The sequence below is a fragment of the Pelodiscus sinensis genome, chromosome 17, assembly GCF_052426305.1.
Source record: "Pelodiscus sinensis isolate ZL-2025 chromosome 17, ASM5242630v1, whole genome shotgun sequence".
Taxonomy (NCBI): Eukaryota; Metazoa; Chordata; order Testudines; family Trionychidae; genus Pelodiscus; species Pelodiscus sinensis.
This window is the reverse complement of record NC_143068.1, coordinates 22047500-22067588: the sequence shown is the minus strand read 5'-3', so window position 1 is coordinate 22067588 and position 20089 is coordinate 22047500. Positions and strand designations below refer to the sequence as shown.

At 44.1% G+C, this 20089-nt stretch overlaps 1 protein-coding gene across 2 annotated transcripts in view; it reads left to right on the top strand.

Annotated features, from left to right (window-relative positions):
• The window catches only part of SLC9A8 (solute carrier family 9 member A8), a 67064-nt gene that overhangs the window by 7615 nt on the left and 39360 nt on the right, over window positions 1-20089 (top strand). Inside the window, exons 4-5 of one of the 2 annotated variants that reach the window (XM_006129459.5) lie at window positions 9763-9821; window positions 17516-17599. In XM_006129459.5, the coding sequence (XP_006129521.1) occupies window positions 9763-9821; window positions 17516-17599 (143 nt within the window). Of the gene's footprint in view, window positions 1-9762; window positions 9822-10883; window positions 15433-17515; window positions 17600-20089 lie in introns of those variants that run through there. The other variant, XM_075901222.2, reaches the window with a different exon arrangement.

Genomic DNA, 20089 nt, shown 5'->3' with positions numbered 1-20089 from the left:
TAACTGATTAAATGGGATTTTACATCCATACCAGTAAGTGCAGTTTGGAAAAGCCTTGAGACTGGGCTCCCCAGAGAAGCTCTGAGCCCAGCCTGGATTTCGGGGAGGCTTAGCCATCAGCAGCCTCCATTACCCCCCCACTCTTCTTCCTCCCTTTACTTCTCCTGTTCTACACTCCTACTCTGCTGCTACTATATGAACCTATTGTTCAGTAGGCTTAGGGCATCAGAGGAAACTCCGATCTACCTCAGGGAGAAACTGCGACATTAAATGTTGTCACCTTTTCCTTCCTTCCTTCTCATTGCCTTCTGTTAATTTTTGTGTGGGTAAGCAGGCTGTAAGTGATGTGCAAGCCCTGTGCTGTTTCTTTACTTGGAACAAGTTTCACCACCAACCAAGATACACAGCACACATTTTGAGTACCTTCTGTAATAGATAAGACAACATGATGGTTCTGTCCCATTGAGTGACCTGTGTCATATTTTAGGGCAATTGCACCCTGTGTTCCCCCTCTGTGGTCTAACCGGAGCACACACTTGCGACATCTCAGCCATCACTTCTCTTTGGCAGAGACCTGCTCTCTCTCCCTCCTGACTGCAGTTTTTCCAGGCTACATAGTTCCCTGCATACAATGTGTTATTTGCAGCAAGCCAGAGTGCCTCGGTGGACTAGGGTCTGCGCTTTGATTTCTCCTCAGAGGCTATTAATAGTTTTAATTGCCCACAATTACAAGTTACCACACAGCTCTTTATAAGCAAGCACATCTATTCTTAAAGTGAAGGCAATAAAAACCAATAAAAATTTCTGTTCACATGCTAAAAGCTTACTAGAAGTCACCCATCAGTCTTATGTGGCCTCAGCAAGCCAAAGTCCTTCCCACCATTCCTAGAAAAGATTGGGGCCTTCCTTGGACAAAATGTCTGGTATGTTTGCTGGATCAGAAAGCAGGCCCTGAATCAGTTTTATACTCAAGACGTTTATCCAAAATCTTTTCTCTGCATGTTGGTGTCTGGAGAATTGAGTTTGAGCTAGGATGTGTGAGTCTCTATAACCAATGATAGATCTCTGGAGATGTTCCAGCCCGAGTGTATTTGCCTAATCATAGATGCCAACTGAGTGCTCCAGAAAAATCAGTGGAGGCAGAGCACCAAGCTCCCTCCTCTGCCCACCTCCTCCTGTGCTTTTCACTCCACAGCAGCCCCACTCGTTCCTCCTCTACCCTCTGAGCTTCCAGAATGCTATGAACAGCTGATTTGTGGCATTCAGGCTTCAGGAGGGAGGGGCAGGAGCAGAGTGTGGGGTTCGCTTGGGCTTGGAGGTGGAGCAGAAGCAGGAAGAGACCAGGGTTTGAGGAAAGGGTGGATTGGGGGCAGGGCATGAAGCCTAAACACCCTACATTGTTCTTAAATCTTGGAGGAAGTGTAGTCATGCTCCCCCATGGAATTACAGGCAGTCCCCGGGTTACGTACAAGATAGGGACTGTAGGTTTGTTCTTAAGTTGAATCTGTATGTAAGTCGGAACTGGCGTCAGCCGCTGCTGAAACTGATCAGTTTCAACTGCGGCTGAATCTGGACGCCAGTTCTGACTTACATACAGATTCAACTTAAGAAACCCAGGCGTCCCCAAGTCAGCCGCTGCTGAAACTGATCAGTGGCTGATTCCAGGAAGCCTGGGGCAGAGCAACTCTGCCTCAGGCTTCCTGTAGTCAGCCGCTGGTCAGTTTCAGCAGCGGCTGACTTGGGGACGCCTGACGCAGAGTAGCTGGGGTAGCTGCTCCAGTAGCTGCTCCAGTAGCGTGGCTCCTCGGCGCTACTGGAGTAACCCAGCAGCACCCCAGCTGCTCTGCCCCAGGCGTCCTGATTCAGCCGCTGCTGAAACTGACCAGCAGCAGCTGAATCAGGATGCCTGGGGCAGAGCAGCTGGAGTGCTGCCGGGTTGGTCCGGAGCGGCGCTGCAGGACCAACCCGGCAGCCCCCAGCTGCTCTACCCCAGGGGTAGGCAAGAAAAGCCTGGTCTGCTGGGGGGGGGGAGTGGGGCACTAGCTGCTCCCCCCCCCCGCCCCCGCAGCAGACCAGGGAGACGGGGGTGGCGGGACCGCCCAAGTCCTCCACAGCTTTGCTCCGTCTCCCTGGTCTGCTGACCTGGGAGACGCGGAGCAAAGCCGCAGAGCACGCAGGCAGCGGGACAGTCCAGGCGCGCCGTGGCTGTCCCACTGCTGGCGTGCTCCAAGGCTTTGCTCCCCGTCTCCCTGCAGACTAGGGAGACGGGGAGCAGCTTTTCTCGCCCCGGAAGACGGGGGCACCGGACCACGGTGCATCTGGGTGTCCCGCCGCTCCCGTCCTCCGGGGCGAGAAAAGCCCCGTTTGTAACTGTGGATCCGACATAAGTCGGATCCGCGTAATACGGGGACTGCCTGTATACACAGTGATTCATAAATTTAATATAGTAAGATCTCTTAATGACGTTGCAGGAAATTGCCATATCTGTCACAATGTCCCTTGAAGTAATGACATCTTGAAATCCTTATGTCGATTGTAATTCAAGTTCATTTGATCATATCTGTTATCTGAAATATATATTAAAAATGCAAACTACAGTGTTAGATTTAGAGAAGAGTTACAAACATCTGCTTGCCGCGGGAAAGAGGTTTTTTTTTTTTTCTGGACAAGGAGTATGTGGGTAGATTTAGATTTATTTAGATTGAAGCTCTCCAAGTAGGGACTGTTACTCTGTTTTTGTGTAGTGCATGGTGCATTGGGGGCATCACTGCCTTCATTTTTGTCATTACTATAGTAAACATTATTATTAATCATTTTTGCATAAACTGGTAAATTTTCATAACAGTTTTGCAAAACTGACTTGATCACATACTTCACAAAATATTGATAGTGCATTCTAAGGATATTAAGTATTGAGTAAATGACTAATCATGTATTCGATACAATTTGTATTGAATACACAATTAGTAGATAAAGGGCTGCTGTGGCTCTGCATTTTAAATATAGTAGGAGCCAGGTGGGCAGAAGACAGACTCTTTTAACTGCCCCCCCCCCCAGCACCCGCTCCTGCTCCCCCCCCTCCCGCTGCCTCTCCTATAAAAGCAGCGAACAGTGGGAAATGTGAATAGTCAACTCAACTCGACTACCCAATAAGCCTAGGCTTATCAGGCAGTCAACTATTCAACTACTCTTTTACATCTCTAGTGCATTCTCCATTCACTGTACACTTGTATGTCTGTTTTTAATTGCATTGTCTTAACTACTTGAGGGATTCCTGAAAGCAGTTCGTAATAAATAGTCTTTGCGACATTATAGAAGACTAAAGATTATATTTATTATGTTGATAACAATCAATTTTTAATGCAATTGCATCTAAAACAAATAAAAGGAAGTATTTCTTCATACAACACACAGCCAATCTGTGGAACTCCTTGCCAGAGGGTGTTGTGAAGGCCAAGATTATAACAGAGTTCAAAAGAGAGCTATTCAGGGGGAATAGGTGTCTGTTAGCCAGGATGCATAGGGATGATGTTCCTAGCCTCTGTTGCCAGAAGCTGGATATGAGGGATAGGGCATGGGTCCCTTGGCATGGGTCGCTGTTCTGTTCATTCCCTCTGGGGCACCTGGCATTGGCCACTGTTGGAAGACAGTCTACTGGGTTAAAATGATCTTTGGTCTGACCCAGTGTGGCCATTCTGTTCTAAGGCTAGAGAGATTATAACTAACCTTTGGAAAATAAGTCACCAAAGAAATCTCTGCAAGCATTAACAAAAATTGATTAGAAAATGTACTGATTGATTGCTAATGTGTCTACAGCTTTGAAAGGTAGTTGAAGTGTTTGATTAGAATGTAACAGATTGATCAGAGAATGCAATCGCTACACAGGGCGGTCGGGAGTAAGAAATAAACCGGGAATGAAGCCAGTAATTTAAAATAGATGCAGGAGATATATTAACTGCAGAGGTTTCAAGTAATAAGCTAAGTGGCTGCCATTTTCCACAGTGAAACAAAGCTAAAGTAGAAAGTTCTCTGAACATATTTCAGGCACTGGTACAACAGGCTGATTTTTTTTTCTTATGCATAATATTTTTAAGAGGGAACAGAAGCCACGGTGAAAGGCCTTTCCGTGTTCATGCAATATTGTGTGGTGCCTCCTGTGATTTAGCTCATCCACCTTCCCAAAAAATAAAATTCTTCCCAATGCAGCAAACCTATGAATGCATCCTGACCACAGAACTAAATATTTGTGGTTGTAGAAACCCTAAGATTAGTAGACGTCCTCACTTCCTTTGAGTTTCTGAATATCTGATGGCTGCTGAGTAACTCCACCCTTCTTGACATTAATGAAAGAGCCTAGCAAGCATCTTGAAGGTTTGAACACATGCCAGGCTGTCTGTGCCCATTCTGCAGTGCTCCTTTGCTCTGTTACTCATGTGTATGCAACTATGATGTGGTAGGGAGCAGATAAGAATTGATCAAACTGCTAACCACATCTTAGTCAATGACAGATCAGTGTGTAAACCCAGGCTATAGCTAAACGCTTTTGTTTGGAGCAATTTGGAAGTGCCATGATGTCATATTTTCCATGTTTGATGATAAATATTATATAACATCTTTCATACCTATCTATCACACATTTCCCAGTATTAATAATGTTATTACAAAATTATATGTTGTAATATCTAAAATAGTTATATAGTTGCAGAGGGAGAAGGAATCCCTCCCAAAGCCATATTTGTACATTTATTTCCTTTTCTTTTCTAGTTTCCACTGCTTCTCCCTCTTGAATGTTCCATTTGTTGCCATGTTCCTCTCATCTCTTCATGCCTTTGATTGCTTGTTCCACTCCTATAATTCCCTCCTAATAATTGATCATAATGTCATTTCCTTCTTTTCACTGAAGTCCCTCCCCCCTCAAAACACAGAAAATAACATTGAAAAATTCTCTTCTTGACGTTTCAGCCTCTGATTTTTGCCTCTTATCTGTGGGCTATACTGTCTTTCTCACTTGGTTTTTAAATTCTCTAGGGTATAGTCCAGGGGTTGGCAAGAGGTGCCTGGTAGCCCGGATCCAGTCCATCAAACCACTGCATCTAGCCTGCGGCCACTTCACTTGCACTCCTTATTACAGAGCAGCTCTTGCTGTTTTAAACAGCTGGCTGCTAATTGCTCTGCAAGTTGAGGAGAGAAGGGAAATTTGTGCTCTGTCCTCGCCCCCGACAAAATCCCTCTGCTCCCATTGGCCAGTTTCTGGCCAATAGGAGCTGAGAAATTTTGCTAGAGGCAGGGGCAGAACAAGCCTCCCTTCTCCCTCCCTGTGCTACAGCAAAGCCATGTGGAGCAGCCCACCCAGCAGACAGGCATGGAGCCTGTCTCAGGTTCCTGCAGAGCTGCTGGCTGGGAGCTGCCTAGGTAAGTGTCTCTGTCACTGCCTCTGGCACCCCACCTCTTCTCTCCCCCCCTCCCCCAACTACTTGCCCCAGGCCACCACCCAAACCCTCTGTATCCCCTCTCCCCACCTCCTTCAGGTCACAACTCCTTCCCAGACCCTGTACCCCCTCTGGCTTCCCTCCCCCAGAACAGAATCCTCTCCTGCACCCATTCCCCATCCTGGACACTGCACCCCAAGTCCCTGACCCAAATCATAAACCGCTCCTTCACTCAGACTCCTTCTCAGACTCCATACCCCTTCCTGTTTCCCAGTCCTCTATCCCAAGCTCCCTTCTGCACCTCACCTGCCGTCCCAGAGCCCATGTTCCTTTCACAGAAGTGCGGCCCTTGCCCACTTACCAAATCCCCATTAAAAATTATTGCCCTCCCCGGTATAGTCTGTCATAAATACTGTTTCTAACAAAATCAAACCCATTGTTAGTGCTCAGCAAATTATAATCAGTGTCCAAATCATTAGCTTCCAACTAAGGATGTAAGCGACTAGTCGATTTTATAGGCTTATCGGGTAGTCGAGTCGACTAGGTGCTTCCCCCCCACCCCCTTGCTGCCTCTGTATCAGAGACAGCAAGGGGAGGGAAGCAGGAGCTGACACTGGGGGAAGCCGGCTTAATAGCTGTTTCTCCCCAGCACCATCTCCACGGGGAGAGGTGGCAGGGGAGGTAGAGGCGCAGCAGGAAACAGTGCAAGGGAGAACTCAAGCAGTCCCTGCTCGTTCTGGTCTGACTGGTGTGCTTCTGCCTTTGAAATGCCTACATTTCAAAGGCCGAGGTGGCACAGCAGGAACCCTGGGTAATCCAGGACTCAAGAAGTCTCTGTTTGCCCCGGGGTCCTCACTGTGTCTTCTCCTTTTAAATGTAGTATGAGCCACAGGCGGCTCATACTATGTGTAAAAGGCAGAGGCGCAGCTGGGTTAGTCCTGCCCCACCCATTATTGACTAATCAACTAGTCAATGGAAATTCCATCGACTACTCGATTAGCAGATTAATCGAAATTTAACATCCCTGCTTTCAACATAGCTCCTCTCCCAGAGTGGAAGGGCTGCATGTTGGTAATAGGACCTGTGCTGTATCGCTTACTGAGAGACCATCCTTCATCAAAGAAAAGCAGGTCTTTGATGTTCCTGTGTGAACATATTGTTCTTTGTCTCTTCATAAACTATGTCTTTGAGCAGTTATTTGTATCAGTGGACAAGGCGCTTGAAATATTTATTTTTGTATGAAAGAAGTCTTAGTCCTCATGGAACATCATGTGTATGACACATTCATCAGGAGTGGTGCATGTGATGGTGTCTGTGAAAATCTTTTAAGAACTATCATGTGATAGAGTAAAAATTGCATCAGTTTTCTGGAAAACATACTTTAAAACTTAGCTACTTAGTCACCTTGCACTTTTCATGCAGTGTATTTCTCCTTCCCCAAGTGCTATCATTTGATTATTACACCCACACTTTGTAAGCAAACACAGAAATACAAAGTGGAGTCTGACTAACAAGAATAAGTCTCATCCATTTCTGTAGTTCAATGGTTTCTAGCTTTTTTTAAGCACAAAATTGCTTTTTGAATTTAAGTGCAATCTAGGATCTACCTCAAACCCAAATACTCTTGTCCTGTCTTTTCTTCAAGGCCCCAAAATGCACAAACTAGTCAAAAACTTTAAAATAACACACTTTGAAAGAAGCAAAAGAAGTAACACCATCACCACTACCAGAATGTGTAGGGTTGAGAGGTGAGTGTGAAAGACAGTGTGTGTTTGACTGTGAGACAAATACATACAAAACAGGCTTATCTGCACTGGCAGGATACTGTGCTGTAACTTTCTCACGTAAGGATGTGAAAAAACACTTCTGGAGGTGGTTTACCTACAGCACTCAGGCTACGTCTAGACTGCAAGCCTCTTTTGAAAAAGAGTGTCCAGACTACAACCAGTACTTTCAAAAAACCAAACTGCTTTTTCGAAAGAGAACACCCAGGCAGTCTGGATGCACTCTTTCGAAAAAGCAGTTTGCATTACATAGCGCCTTTTTTCGAAAGAGCACTTTCAAAAAAAGGCATTCTTCCTTGTAAAACGAGATTTTCTGCTGTCAAAAAAACTGCCGCGTTCTTTCAATTTACTTTCAAAAGAACACAGCATCAGTCTAGATGCAGGGGAAGTTTTTTAGAAAAAAGGCCACTTTTTTCGAAAAAACCCTGTAGTCTAGACACACCTTCAGAGAGCTCTCTCCCAATGCTCTTGCTGTGATCATGGCTGCGGTTTAAACTTTCACACACTGGTTTTGTCCACACATTGGAGTGACAGAGATTCGCATTGTCCTTTAAGTACCTTTGGGTATGTCTACACTACCACCCTAGTTCGAACTAGGGTGGTAATGTAGGCATACCGCACTTGCAAATGAAGCCCGGGATTTGAATTTCCCGGGCTTCATTTGCATAAGCCAGCTGGCGCCATTTTTAAATGCCGGCTTGTTCGAATCCTGTGCCGCGCGGCTACGCGCGGCACGGGCTAGATAGTTCGAACTAGCAAGCCATTCCGAACTATCTGTACGCCTCGTGGAACGGGGCGAACAAGCCGGCATTTAAAAATGGCGCCGGCCGGCTTATGCAAATGAAGCCCGGGAAATTCAAATCCCAGGCTACATTTGCAAGTGTGGTATGCCTATATTACCCCGCTAGTTCGAACTAGCGGGGTAGTGTAGACATATCCATATATACTTGATCATAAGCCTGTTGATTCATACACCAACTTCCCCCCCCCCCCCAAGTTAAAAAAAATTGTAAAAAATCGCAATGGCCCATTCATAAGCCAACTCTATATCCATGGTTTGCAAGCTTCCAGTCCCAGCTCATCAGCGTAAGCCGTTGACACATTGGGACATTTTGTTTACCCGGAGCATCTACAGGCAGATCCCAATGTTTGTGATTCACCATTTCTGGCCCACAGGAGTGGTGGGAAATGGCAGCCAGCATGTCCCTTGGCCTTCACCACTTCCCACAGCTCCCATTGGCTGGGAACAGCGAGCAGCAGACAATGGGAGCTGGAGGGGCTCCGTGGCTGCAGACACTCCAGATACGTAAAACGTCCCAGCGCACCAGCAGTTTGCCCTGCTGGGCTGGGAACTGAAGTTTACCAATCTTCCCCCCACTGCCAAATTCAAAAAAATGGTAAAACACAATTACCTAGTCATAAGATGAGCCCCCCCTCTTTATTGCATCGTTTTTTACCCCCAAAAAATCAGCTTATGATCGAATATATATGGTATGCTGAGCACATTCATACATAGGAGCAGCTGCCAGCAAATTACCTTCATCCTGAGCCCTGTTTAGTCCCCTCTTTCTGTGGAGATGTGGTACGGGACTGGAAAAAGGGGTACACCCTTACACCAGTGCCCCTTTCTCTACCTCCCCCACCCCGCACAGCAAGCAGGTGGCTCCTGGAGGCAGCTTCAAGGCAGAGGGCAGGGGAAGTGCAGCAGAGAGGGGAGGGACAGCTGAACTGCCAGCACTTGATAGCCACCTACCAAACTAGTCAGGAGCACGTGATCCAGATCTACTCAGTAGTGACCACTAACTATTCAGGTTGGGGCAGGCTGCGAATTATGCCCCTGATTTACACTAATAGTTGTCCATGTAGTCTAACAGTCTTGTTGCTTATAGCTTCTTGCTCACAGGGAGAAACTCACCTCTGTGCATATTGTCTGTTCATTCTCAATTTCCACTCATGCCCTGTTCTGATTGTTTAATAACCTTAAGTGCTGTGCAGACCTAGTGCTGACATAAGGTTGGATTTCACTCACTGGTCTTTATTTGAATAATTGACTCAGTAAGAAGAGAAGTAGAGCTACTCATTTGCATACAGGTGAAGAGACTTTTTGAATAACTAAACCTGCTGTTCACACATAATTATGAAATAAATGAAAAATAAACAAAAAAATTGCCTAGTTACAAGAGTATTCCCCAAAATCTATTTTGTTATAGGTTGTGAACAAAGCCCTCTCAAAACCTATGTACATCATTTAAATATCCTATCTGGTAATCTTTAGTGGAGTATGAGCATGTTTTATTTTGAAATATATGACAAACTTTAGTAAGACAGAAATAGTCCTGTAATATGCTGTTCTAGGAATGAGAAAATGTGTTGCTTTATTTTGTCCTTGTCTTTTGTTTTTAATAATATTTTTTAGTACGCAGAAAATAGGTTAGTAGATTTGCAATTAACTATTTAAGATCCTCTTGACAGAGTGTTAGTTATAGTAATCTGAAGAGTTATTTGTCTCAGTAAGACCATTCTCTCTCTCTCTTTCTTTCACCCTCCAGGTATCCTCATGGGAGCATTTATAAAAATTATAGAGTCTCAAAAACTGGCCAACTGGAAGGTAGATTTGAAACATTTCATTTTTAATTATATATTCTCTGGGATTTTTAAAATGTTGATTATTGTTGTTTGCAATATTAATTCTTATAGGTTTCGTTTTGAAGTTTGGGGCTTGGGTGTTTTTTGTTTGTGTGTTTATTGATTTGTCCCATGGTTATTTTCAAATAACCTCAACCAGATACTTGTGTTTCCTTGTTAAGGGTCTGGTTCTGCTGGATATTAGATGCCTTCTCCAGTATGCCTCTGGAGACGGTATTAGGTTATTAGGTGCCTCTTCTATTCCCATTGAATTAAATGGCAGTAGAGGATGTTCAGTATCTTGCAGAATTGGGACAATTTAAGTAAGGAACAAAGTCCAATTCTTTTTTCTAAAGAACTCCCCTCCAGGTCGAGTCAATATGCTTGGTACTGTCACTGTAGTCAGTCAGTTTGGGGCTCTTCTTATAAAATACTGTTTTTATATGAATGCAGTTTTTCTATCTGACTGTCAAGCCAGCCTTGGTAGAAAAGAGCAGATGCCCTTATATGAAAAAGTTGGAAAAAAAAGCTGCATTTAATATCAAAGTTTATATTTTTTTTAAATGGACTTCGTTTTGAACATTTAGCATTTGACTGTGATTAGCACCAATGAGTCATAAATCAAACCCTTCCTTAAAATGCTCACATTTTGCACTGCATGTTTCTTGAGAACCTCTATAATTGTTTGCTGCTAAATGCTATAGAAGCATGAAGGATCTGCTGACAAAGTGTTCTGGGGTCGGCAGATCCCTGTCTAGACTGCCGTGTTGTGCCGACAAACAGCTGATCGGCACAGCGCTGCAGCCATTTTGATTTAAATGAAGTGACGATTATTTAAATCACCACTTCATTTCCCTTTGTCCAGTAAACTAATCTACATGGCTCAGTTGACGGAGCCATGTAGTCTATACACACCCCATGAGATGAATCCTACAGTTAGAGGAGGATTTTATTCTCTGCAGGCTAGTCTGCAAATAGGAAGCATTTTGCTCTTGATTATTTGATGTTTTACTGCTGTTTTTTTTTTAAGATAATTTAATCTTTAAGCATTTGTTCTTCTCAACCGTCTCTGTGCTGTTGAAGAGAATGAATGTGTTGGGAAAGGAGAACATCAAACTGGAGTAGAGGGAAATGAACCCACCTGTCTTCCAGGAGACGTCATCATATCCTTTTGCACTGAGGATGCTCCTCCAGGGAGAGAACTTTACTCATCTCTTCTTAATAACTAATAGTAATGGGGTCATTAGCAATATAGATTGTTGGGCTTGTGATGTCTGAGAGAATTGCATGGTGAATCGCCTACTGGGTACAAAGGCTGCAAAACTCTGAAGACATCTAGACAGACATATGTGCAGTGTGGGGAAGAGCTGGTGATCACGGTACATGCATGTATGACATTAAAAAGTTAGGGAAAAAGACCTAGAAGCCAAATTTAGGCTGCTAAATAAGAGATTAAAATCTAGGCGCTCCCTGATAGCATTTTCTGAAGTACTTCTGATTCCACGTGGAACACCTATTGGACAGACTGAACTTCAGAGTTTCAGTGTGAGGATGAGATGATGGTGTAGGAAGGTGGGATTTAGCTTTATTAGGAACTAGGGAAACTTTAGTGAAAAGAGGAGCCTGTGTAGAAAGGATGGTCTCCACCTAATCCAAAACAGAGCCAGATTTCAGGCATGTAAAATTAAAAAGGTTGTAGCAGAATTTTAAACTGAGGACTTAGGAAAGCTGACAGGTCACATAGCTCAGACAGAGATATCCCTTAGGGGAAAATCTATTAACAGGGATTCTCTATATAAGTGGTGGGCACCTGCGGCTCATTAGGTCCCATGTCTGCCCCTCTAACCATACACCTCTCTCACACTGGGACCCCACACTTCCTATTCTGCCCCTTGCCTCCCAGCCCTCTTGGAGTACCATGAATCCGCTAATTTGTGCTACATCCCTGCATCTTCCCCTTCCTCCCAGAGCTGGATTGCTCTTCAGCAATCATGGGGAAAATGTGAATATCCTCCCCTGGATTAGTAACTGCCTAAAATACTACTGCCTTTTGTAGTAGCTCCCACAAAAGGTAGGAATAATTGGTCAGTTTTCAGAATGGAGAGAGTAAAATAGTGGTATTACCCAGGAATCTGAACTGGGAACTGCGCTGTCTAACATATTCAGAAATGATTTGGAAAAAAAGGGTTAACTGACCTGTCAAAGTTGAAAGATGATACAAAATTATTCAAGATAGTTAAATCCAAAACAGACTATGAAGAGTTACAAAGGGATCTCACAAAACTGGTTGACTGGGCAATAAAATGGCAGATGAAATTCGCATTGATAAATGATGGAATCTAAATAAGAAAGAAAGAGATCCTGGAGTCATTGTGCATAGGTCACTGAAAACATCTGCTCAGTGGAGTCAAAAAGCTAACAGAATATTAGGAAAGGGCTAAATCAGGGGTCGGCAACCTCCGGCATGTGTGCCACAAATGGCATTTGATCCAATTTCCTGTGTGTCACAGGGCAGGAGCTCAGCCCTGTGCCTCCCTCCGTGCATCCAGGAGCTTGTGCTGCAGCTCCAGCCTCAGCTATGCAGCTGCAGGCTGGAGCACTTGCTCCGGCTTCCTGCTAGGGATGGCGGCGGCGGCGGCGGGGGGGGCGAGAGGCACATGCATCCTTGGAGCTGCCCTTGCCCAGCCTCGGCGTGCAGCTCCCGTGAGCTAAGGGGTTAACCCTTCCCCTTCCTGGTTATTTGCTTTTTGCTTCGGGAGGGGGCAGAACTGGGTGGCTGGTCACATGTGGTGTGCTGGGGCACTGCTGCTCTCTGCAGACTGTGTGCAGGGGCAGGAGCCCCTTCCCAGTGCCCTGCTGGGTCTGGGCAGGCTGGAGCCAGCCTTGGGCTGGCTCTGCCTGCCCCTGTCCCGGAGCTGCAGGCAAAGGGCTGGCCCGGGCAGGAAAGAGATTCTGCCCCTCCCCCCACACACACACTTCTCCTTGCCCCAGCTGCCTTGCTGGTAAGTGCACTGGGGGCAGAAGGGTGGGTGAAGGTGGGTGCGGGGGCAGATTGGTTGGGTCAGGGGTCACCCTGAGGGCATGGGATGATTGCAGGGGTTCAGGGGATCATGGGGCTGAGGGGAGTGAGGCTGGAGCAGAGGGAAGATCTGAGAGGGATACAGTTTTACTTTGCAGAAGTTGCACTTTCCTTTACTCCCCACTTCTTTGCCTCCCTCTCCAGCTAGCTATTTGGCTGCATTCTCACCCTCACCTTTTCTGCGTTACGTCCCTAAACCCCCTCCTGCTCCCACACTCCCTCTCGTACTCCCACCCCATACCCTCTCCTCCCACTTAATCCCCTTCCAGACCCTGCCCTCTTCACACCGTCCTACATCCCACCCACATCCCCTATCCCACTCGCTGGCAGCCCTGTCCCACACATTGAACTGCTCATTTTTGTTCTCTCCCCAGAGCCTAAGGGGGTCCACAAAATCCATTAACTCTGGAACCTGAGAAAAGTAAATCTGGCCTATCAAAAAACCTGAACTTCAGTCCTCCCTGTCCCTTCCCCTCATCCTATGGGAGCTGTAGTGCCAGAAGAGTGAGGTATCTCAGTTGGGGACCACATCAGCGAGGGTTGGGGGGTTTTGGAGGAGTTTTTTTGCTTCTCACTTGTGTGGTCTCCAACTGATTTTTCTGAGAATCAGTGATCCCTAACCCAAAAAAGGTTCCCCACCCCTGCCATAAATAAAGAAAAAATTGAATTATTTTGTGTTGGACATAATATTTTACTTTATTTAAAATGAAGTTTGATAAACTAATATGAGGAAGTTAAACGCTTAATCTGTTTCATAATTTAAATTAAACCGTTCTCCCTAGCTATTACATCCCTAGCGTAATTATGTAATGGTGCATTTCCATTAGCAGCTGGTAGTCAGCAGAAAGGTTTGCATTGATCCAGATGGTCCATGGAGCACACGGTGGAGAGAGCCCCTTCTTCCCTCCCAGGAGAACTGCACGGCTCAGGACAGAAGGGTTAAATCTTGGCATGCCACTTCAGAAAGGTTGCTGACCCCTCGAGTAGATAATAAGATAGATCAATATACTGACATTGTATTTGCTATGGTATGCCCACACCTTGAATACTATATACAGTTCTGTTGTCCCATCTCAAAAAAGATGTATTAGAAAGGGGGAAAAGTCAACAAAAATTATTAGGGGTTTGAAACCGTTTCCATAAGAAGAGATTAAAATACAGAGGCTATTCATCTTACAAAAGAGTTGATTAAGGGGAAATATGATAAAAATCTATAAAACAATGAATGGTGTGGAGAAAAGTGAATAAGGAAATGTTGCCTATTCACATAATAGAAGAACCAAGGGCCAACCATGTTTAAAACTAATGAAAGGAAGTATTTTTGCACGCAATGCACAGTCAATTTGTTGAACTTATTGCTGGGGATATTGTGAAGGCCACAAATAAAACTGGATACAAAAAAGAATTAGCTAAATTCAGGGAGGATAGGTCCACTAATGGCTCTAACCAAGATAGTCAGGTATGTAAACTTATGCTTTGGGCATCTCTAAGCTTCTGACTGTCAGTGGCTGGGACTGGACTCATGGATGAATCACTCAATGATTGCCTTGTTCTGGTCATTCTCTCAGAAGAATCTGGCTTTGGCCATAGTTGGAAGACCCATCTATGTGCTAGATGGACCACTGGTCAGGTCCAGTGTAGCCATTCTTATGTTTTTAATTTGTTTAAAAGGGTGTAACAAGCCATTAAAATTAGTAGTATTTCTAGTGTGGAACAGCGACATGTTGAGTTCTTCAACAGCAATGAATCTGGCAACTTTTATTATTTATTGAGCTTTGACTGTATTCAGTGTAGACATAAGGAGACACATTCTTGCTCGGAGACTTTTATACCCTGTATTTCTTGCAGCCAAGTCTGAGTTAGAGATTAGTGAAGCTTATGCTTACTTTCATATGGTTCGTGGTGGTTAAAACAGTCACCATAATCACTTGCTTGGCTCGTGCTTAAATTCTTTCTCCTCTTTTCCTGTGTGAAGGAACAGAAGTTTGACATCGTGTAGATTCAAGCACAAAGCTTTTATTACTCACAGCTAGCAGTGTGTCACTTTGCTTATTAGGCTCATTGAGACTGACAAACAGCTGCTTACAATTGATTATATTGGGTGCTGATGGGTGCAGAGAAGTGAAGGGGTGGGAGTTCTCAAGCCCCTGGATAGGTTCTATTAGCGAGACATAATGAGCACAATAAGCCAATAGTCTAAAAGATTATATGAGTGTTCCGCCCATGGCTCAGATTTACATGATTGTTAATACACAGTTGTTATCCCTTGGGTTTTCTCTTGAAGAAGGTAGGTTAAATCCCGATTCCAAGTCTTTAGGAATGACATGTGGCACCTCTCAATAGGTTTGTCTGTAGGTACATTCCTATATGGTCTCGAGACAAAGAGAACAATAAGCAGTACACAGCATTGGCAACAGCATACAATTATCAAGTTCCCCACCCCGACTGAAAGTGGCATCTGTGAGGATGGACATCATCACTCATGCTGATATGTCAGACCTCTCCCTGAACCTAGGTTGGTATTTGGGGAGGATTCACCATTATCTCTTCCTGAACTGGGAAGCGGACTTCAATGAGTCATGGGTTTACAACTCAAGATAAATCCCAATTATTGTTCTGCACCTGGACTTGTTACCAATTAGTTTCAGACCCTGTACATGTCAAGGTCTGTAAGCAGGGGCCTGCCTTTGCTTACAGCTTAGCTTCGTTAGCCATGTTTCGTTCATTGTTAGCTAGGCCTCATGTTAAAGATTCTATACAAAGGCTGTGGTCAGAATCATGCATAGTATTATTGAGATCTTGGCCCTTTGCCGTGTTCTCACTTTTACCAAGATTTAAAAAATTGTAATAATAAAGAATGTGTTTAGTGGATAGCATAGTGTACAGTTATTGAATCAGAATGAAAACCAAGTATTAGACATATTACTAAACTGAATTTTATATAAAGGAAAAATCTGATAAATGGTATTTCCATGAAATAAACTGCAGTGTAAGAGATGAGTTTCATATGCTGATGAATCCATATAAATCCTCTGTGTTAAGAAGGTCAGTTCATTACATGTCTATTCAAAACCTCATTCAAATCTGTACAAGTGTTTCTGTTTTGCAGGGTGATGCTATGGGCACAGTTGAAGTCTTTCCTTGCATGGATACAGTGTAGGAGTAACCATATTAGAATTTAATGTTCAACCTGTGTTAAAGAATCCTTGTTACTGTTTATAAAGGTATCAGGTTTCTTAGTTGATTCCCCTGAAATCTTGAGGGAACCAGGAAATGTAAAGAAAACCACACTTGTCCAAAGATTGTGCACAAATGATTCAGCTTCTTTGATCAGTGTGCTAGCAAAAAAGAGCCATTTTTGATAGTGGTTTTGTGCAAGGCAGTGTGGCTCAAGAGCTTAAAGTAGAGGACAAGAAGTCAGGAGACTTAAGAATCTGTTTCTCATTTACATTAACAATATGTCTACATAACAAGCGAGGGATCTGATTCTCTTGCTCATGTACACATACTTGTGTTAACTCTCACCAAGCTAGTGTGAGTATAAATAGCTGTGGAGCTGCAGTAATACTGTCAGTGGCAGTAGAGGCATTGATGAGCTGTGCCGAGTACATTCCTGTGATGGGTAACTACTTGATATGGCTCAGCCATACCTGTGCTGCTGCTATTAATGCTACTGTGGATACACTGCTATTTATAGCCATGGCCATTGCAATGATAGTATATGTACAGAAGCAGAGGCATCATACCCTTAACTTGCAGTGTAGAAATAGCCTAAGGCTCATTTACATCACTGTGATGGTATAAAGGAGCATTACCCTGGACATAAATTACATTTACAAATGAGACTCAAACCCGTTAATTTTTTTCATTGGCATTCTGTGAGCCTGGTTTAAAACCTGTTGAAATAAATATTTTCATTGCCTGCAGTGGACTTAGGATCATGCCCTACGTGATCTTGACCTCTTTCTTCATTGTTTTCTCTGTTGAGAATAGGATAGTAAAGTTTACCCACCATTTGTAAAGCAATGTGAGGTCTTCACTTTAGAAATGCAAAGTATTACTGAATGCATGTCTGCCCGCAAGGAACTGTACTGAGACTGTGAACTGATTTCACATGCTCACATGATCAGCTATCTAATAGCAACAGTATTTGACGATTACTGTCCTGGATTAGATTCAGGTCAGTGACGTAAAAGTGAAAGGTGTGTCTAGTTAGCATTTTCCACCAATTGCCTTTTAGGCTTTGAAAGCCTGCAATAAAAATTATAATGCTTCTATAATACAGAAACGTTTTGCTTTTTTTCAAGCAGTCTGTTTTCCATAGTACATTTGGGAACAATGTTTCATGGTAAATAACACGTCCTGTCTCAATCATCAAGTAAAAAAGTAATTTAAAAGGCAATCCTAAAGTTGTTTACCATCTTGTAATCCCCTTTTATTTAGTGGCAGGAAATGAGACAGGTTAAATATTATTTGTATTTCCAAGTATGTATGCTTCTTAAAAATGCTTCGATTTAGGTAGACACTTGAAGGGACTAGATTTATTTTTTATATATAGTATTTGGTCTTTGAAAGTCCTTTGCATTTTTGTTTTGCAGGAGGAAGAAATGTTTCGTCCAAATATGTTTTTTCTTCTCTTGCTTCCACCTATTATATTTGAATCTGGATATTCATTACACAAGGTAAAATACCTGCCAGATAGTCATTTTACAACTTAATCTCTTCTTTGGATCAAATTCTGCCTCAGTTACTGTGATGCAGTTTGGCTACGTCTACACTTCAGCATTAATTCGAGTTAACTTAATTCGAAATAGTTAATTCGAATTAAGCTAATTTGAATTAACGCATCTACACACAAAACCTATTTTGAAATAGCGCGTCCACACTGAGTGGACCCTGAACTGAAGTTAAGGCTGGCCGGAACCATGCCAGGAGGGCATCAGATTAGGCCTTTAGTGTGTGGGGCTGCTGCCTGAGGCTAACTGAGCTCCTTGCTTAAAGGGACCCTACCCCCACCTCTGACAGACAGTTCTTAGGGTTCCCTGCTTGCTTCTCTACCTCGATGAGGGACAGCAAAGCAGTCCTGTCTTGGAGTGCCCTAAGTGCCTGCACTTGGGACACCATAGCACTCGGCCACATGGAGCCAGAGCTGCCCCTGAGCACGCCGGTGCGTTTCGTGGGGTCGTTGCCATCAGCCCAGCAGCACTTGCTGAAGGCTGCCATCCGGGGGGTCCATTGTGGGGCTGTCAGGATTCAGGAGGCCCTGAGGGAGAGCATCCACCCCTCAGAGCCCTCAAAGCCACACTGGTCCTCCCCACCGGGGACTTGTGCCCCATTCCTCCCTCACGCCCTTCCACTTACCCCCCCTCCCTAACCCTCCTTCCTGATGTCAAACAAAAACCACATATGTTCAAAAATAGAAACTGGGTTCATTGAACAAAACTGGTGGGGGGGGGGGGAGATGAACCTCTGGGGAGACTGGGAAAAGGAGGAGGGAGGGGGGAAGAGAGAGCGTGGGAGAGGGGAGGGTGAAACCTGGGAGGAGGGAGCTAGAAGGGGAAAGCAAGGGGAAGAAGGGGGAGAGGAAGCTTAGGGGGTCTTACCGGACCAACTTGATTTTCATGGAAACCTGCTCCTGGGTTCGCATGTGACCTTTGGTGGCCAGGCTGGCAGCTATCCTGCCATAGACAGCCGCATAATACAGTAAACACTGTATTAAAATATATTAATTGTTATAAAAAAGTGGGGGTTTTTTTGGTTACACAATATTGGGAGGTACTTTTAGCTGCTCAGCTCTTTAATAACGGCTTAAATCTGAGTGAACTTTTAATTCCATGATTAATAGCAGCCAGGGCTTCTGTATCACTGTGTGGAGATTCTTAACCATACTGAGCTAAATGAGAATTAGATCCTGCATAAAGAAGACCAGAAAACAGATTAGTGTAATCTATTTTAATTATTAGGAGTAAAGTAAGCTATTTGCAATTAAGTAAAATTTCACTGCAGTCGTACTCATAAAGTACAAATATTGAAATATATTAGTTTTTAAAAGTACAGTGCGTAAAAGATTTCCACCTTATTGTAGGAGAATATGCATTTTATTTGAAGGATGCAGAACAAGCCAAAAGATTCTAGTTAAGGGTGAAATACTGTTCTTAAAGGTCAAGATGGAGGAAAATAAGCTAAGGCCTCCTAGCTGTTCTTTGGTACATGTGTATGCGCACTGTCAAAGCATGTCTTGTGGATATCTTTCCCCTGCCTGCCTAGTATAGTTACGGGAATGTCGTTATATAGAGCCCAATCCAACCAAATGCATAGATAACCTAACAATTGGAAGACAAATGTATAGAAATCTGCTTTTACCTCATCTTTTTTTGGATGTTTTTAGTTTGGCAGCTCTTCTTCAAGTGATGTCCCCGTGGGTGCTCCACTGTTGGTGTTGGACTTGTCGTGACACCGTAGATCGGAGACTAACAATATCTGGTCAGGTCACACGTGCACTTCAGGGGCTCATGCTGTTAGTGCCTTTTTAGTTGGCGTATGTGGCCTGACTCCTCTCAGTTCCTTCATACAGCCCTCAGTCGCAGACGAAGCTTGACCCCTCTCCTCTGCTTTGTGTTCCTGTGATCGACAAGAGAGCTTATTTTAGTTGCTTAGGCAGTAGTAATTCCTGTTGTTTATAGTTGTTCTTAGGCTTAGTTGTTTTAAAAAAAAAAAAAAAGAGAGAGAGAGGAAAAAAAGGTCTCGTTTCATCATGTAAATAATTTTGCCCTCAATCCGCTGACGTATTTCGCATCTAATGGGACCTAACAACAACCCTTCACAGAAACAAAAAGAAGATGTGAAATTAAGTATAAATTTCTTAAAGCCATATGGCAAAGAGAGGCCCCACACAAACAAGGTAACTCCGAGACCAAAAAACAAAACAAAACTGCTTCAAAAAAATGCCTGGTTCACCAAGCTTTAAGAAACGTGACAAGTGTTATGACCCAATGTCCACTTTGGGTGGCCATGGGTCTTGCATTAAGTGGTTGGGTGAGGTGCACATCCCTCAGAAATGCATGCACTGTTGCAGCGTCACAGCCAGGACACAAAAGGATAGGGAGCTCAGATTGAGAGTGCTCCTTTTCAATAAGGCTCTGGAGCCTCAGGCACCCGGTGAAGGGAGTACT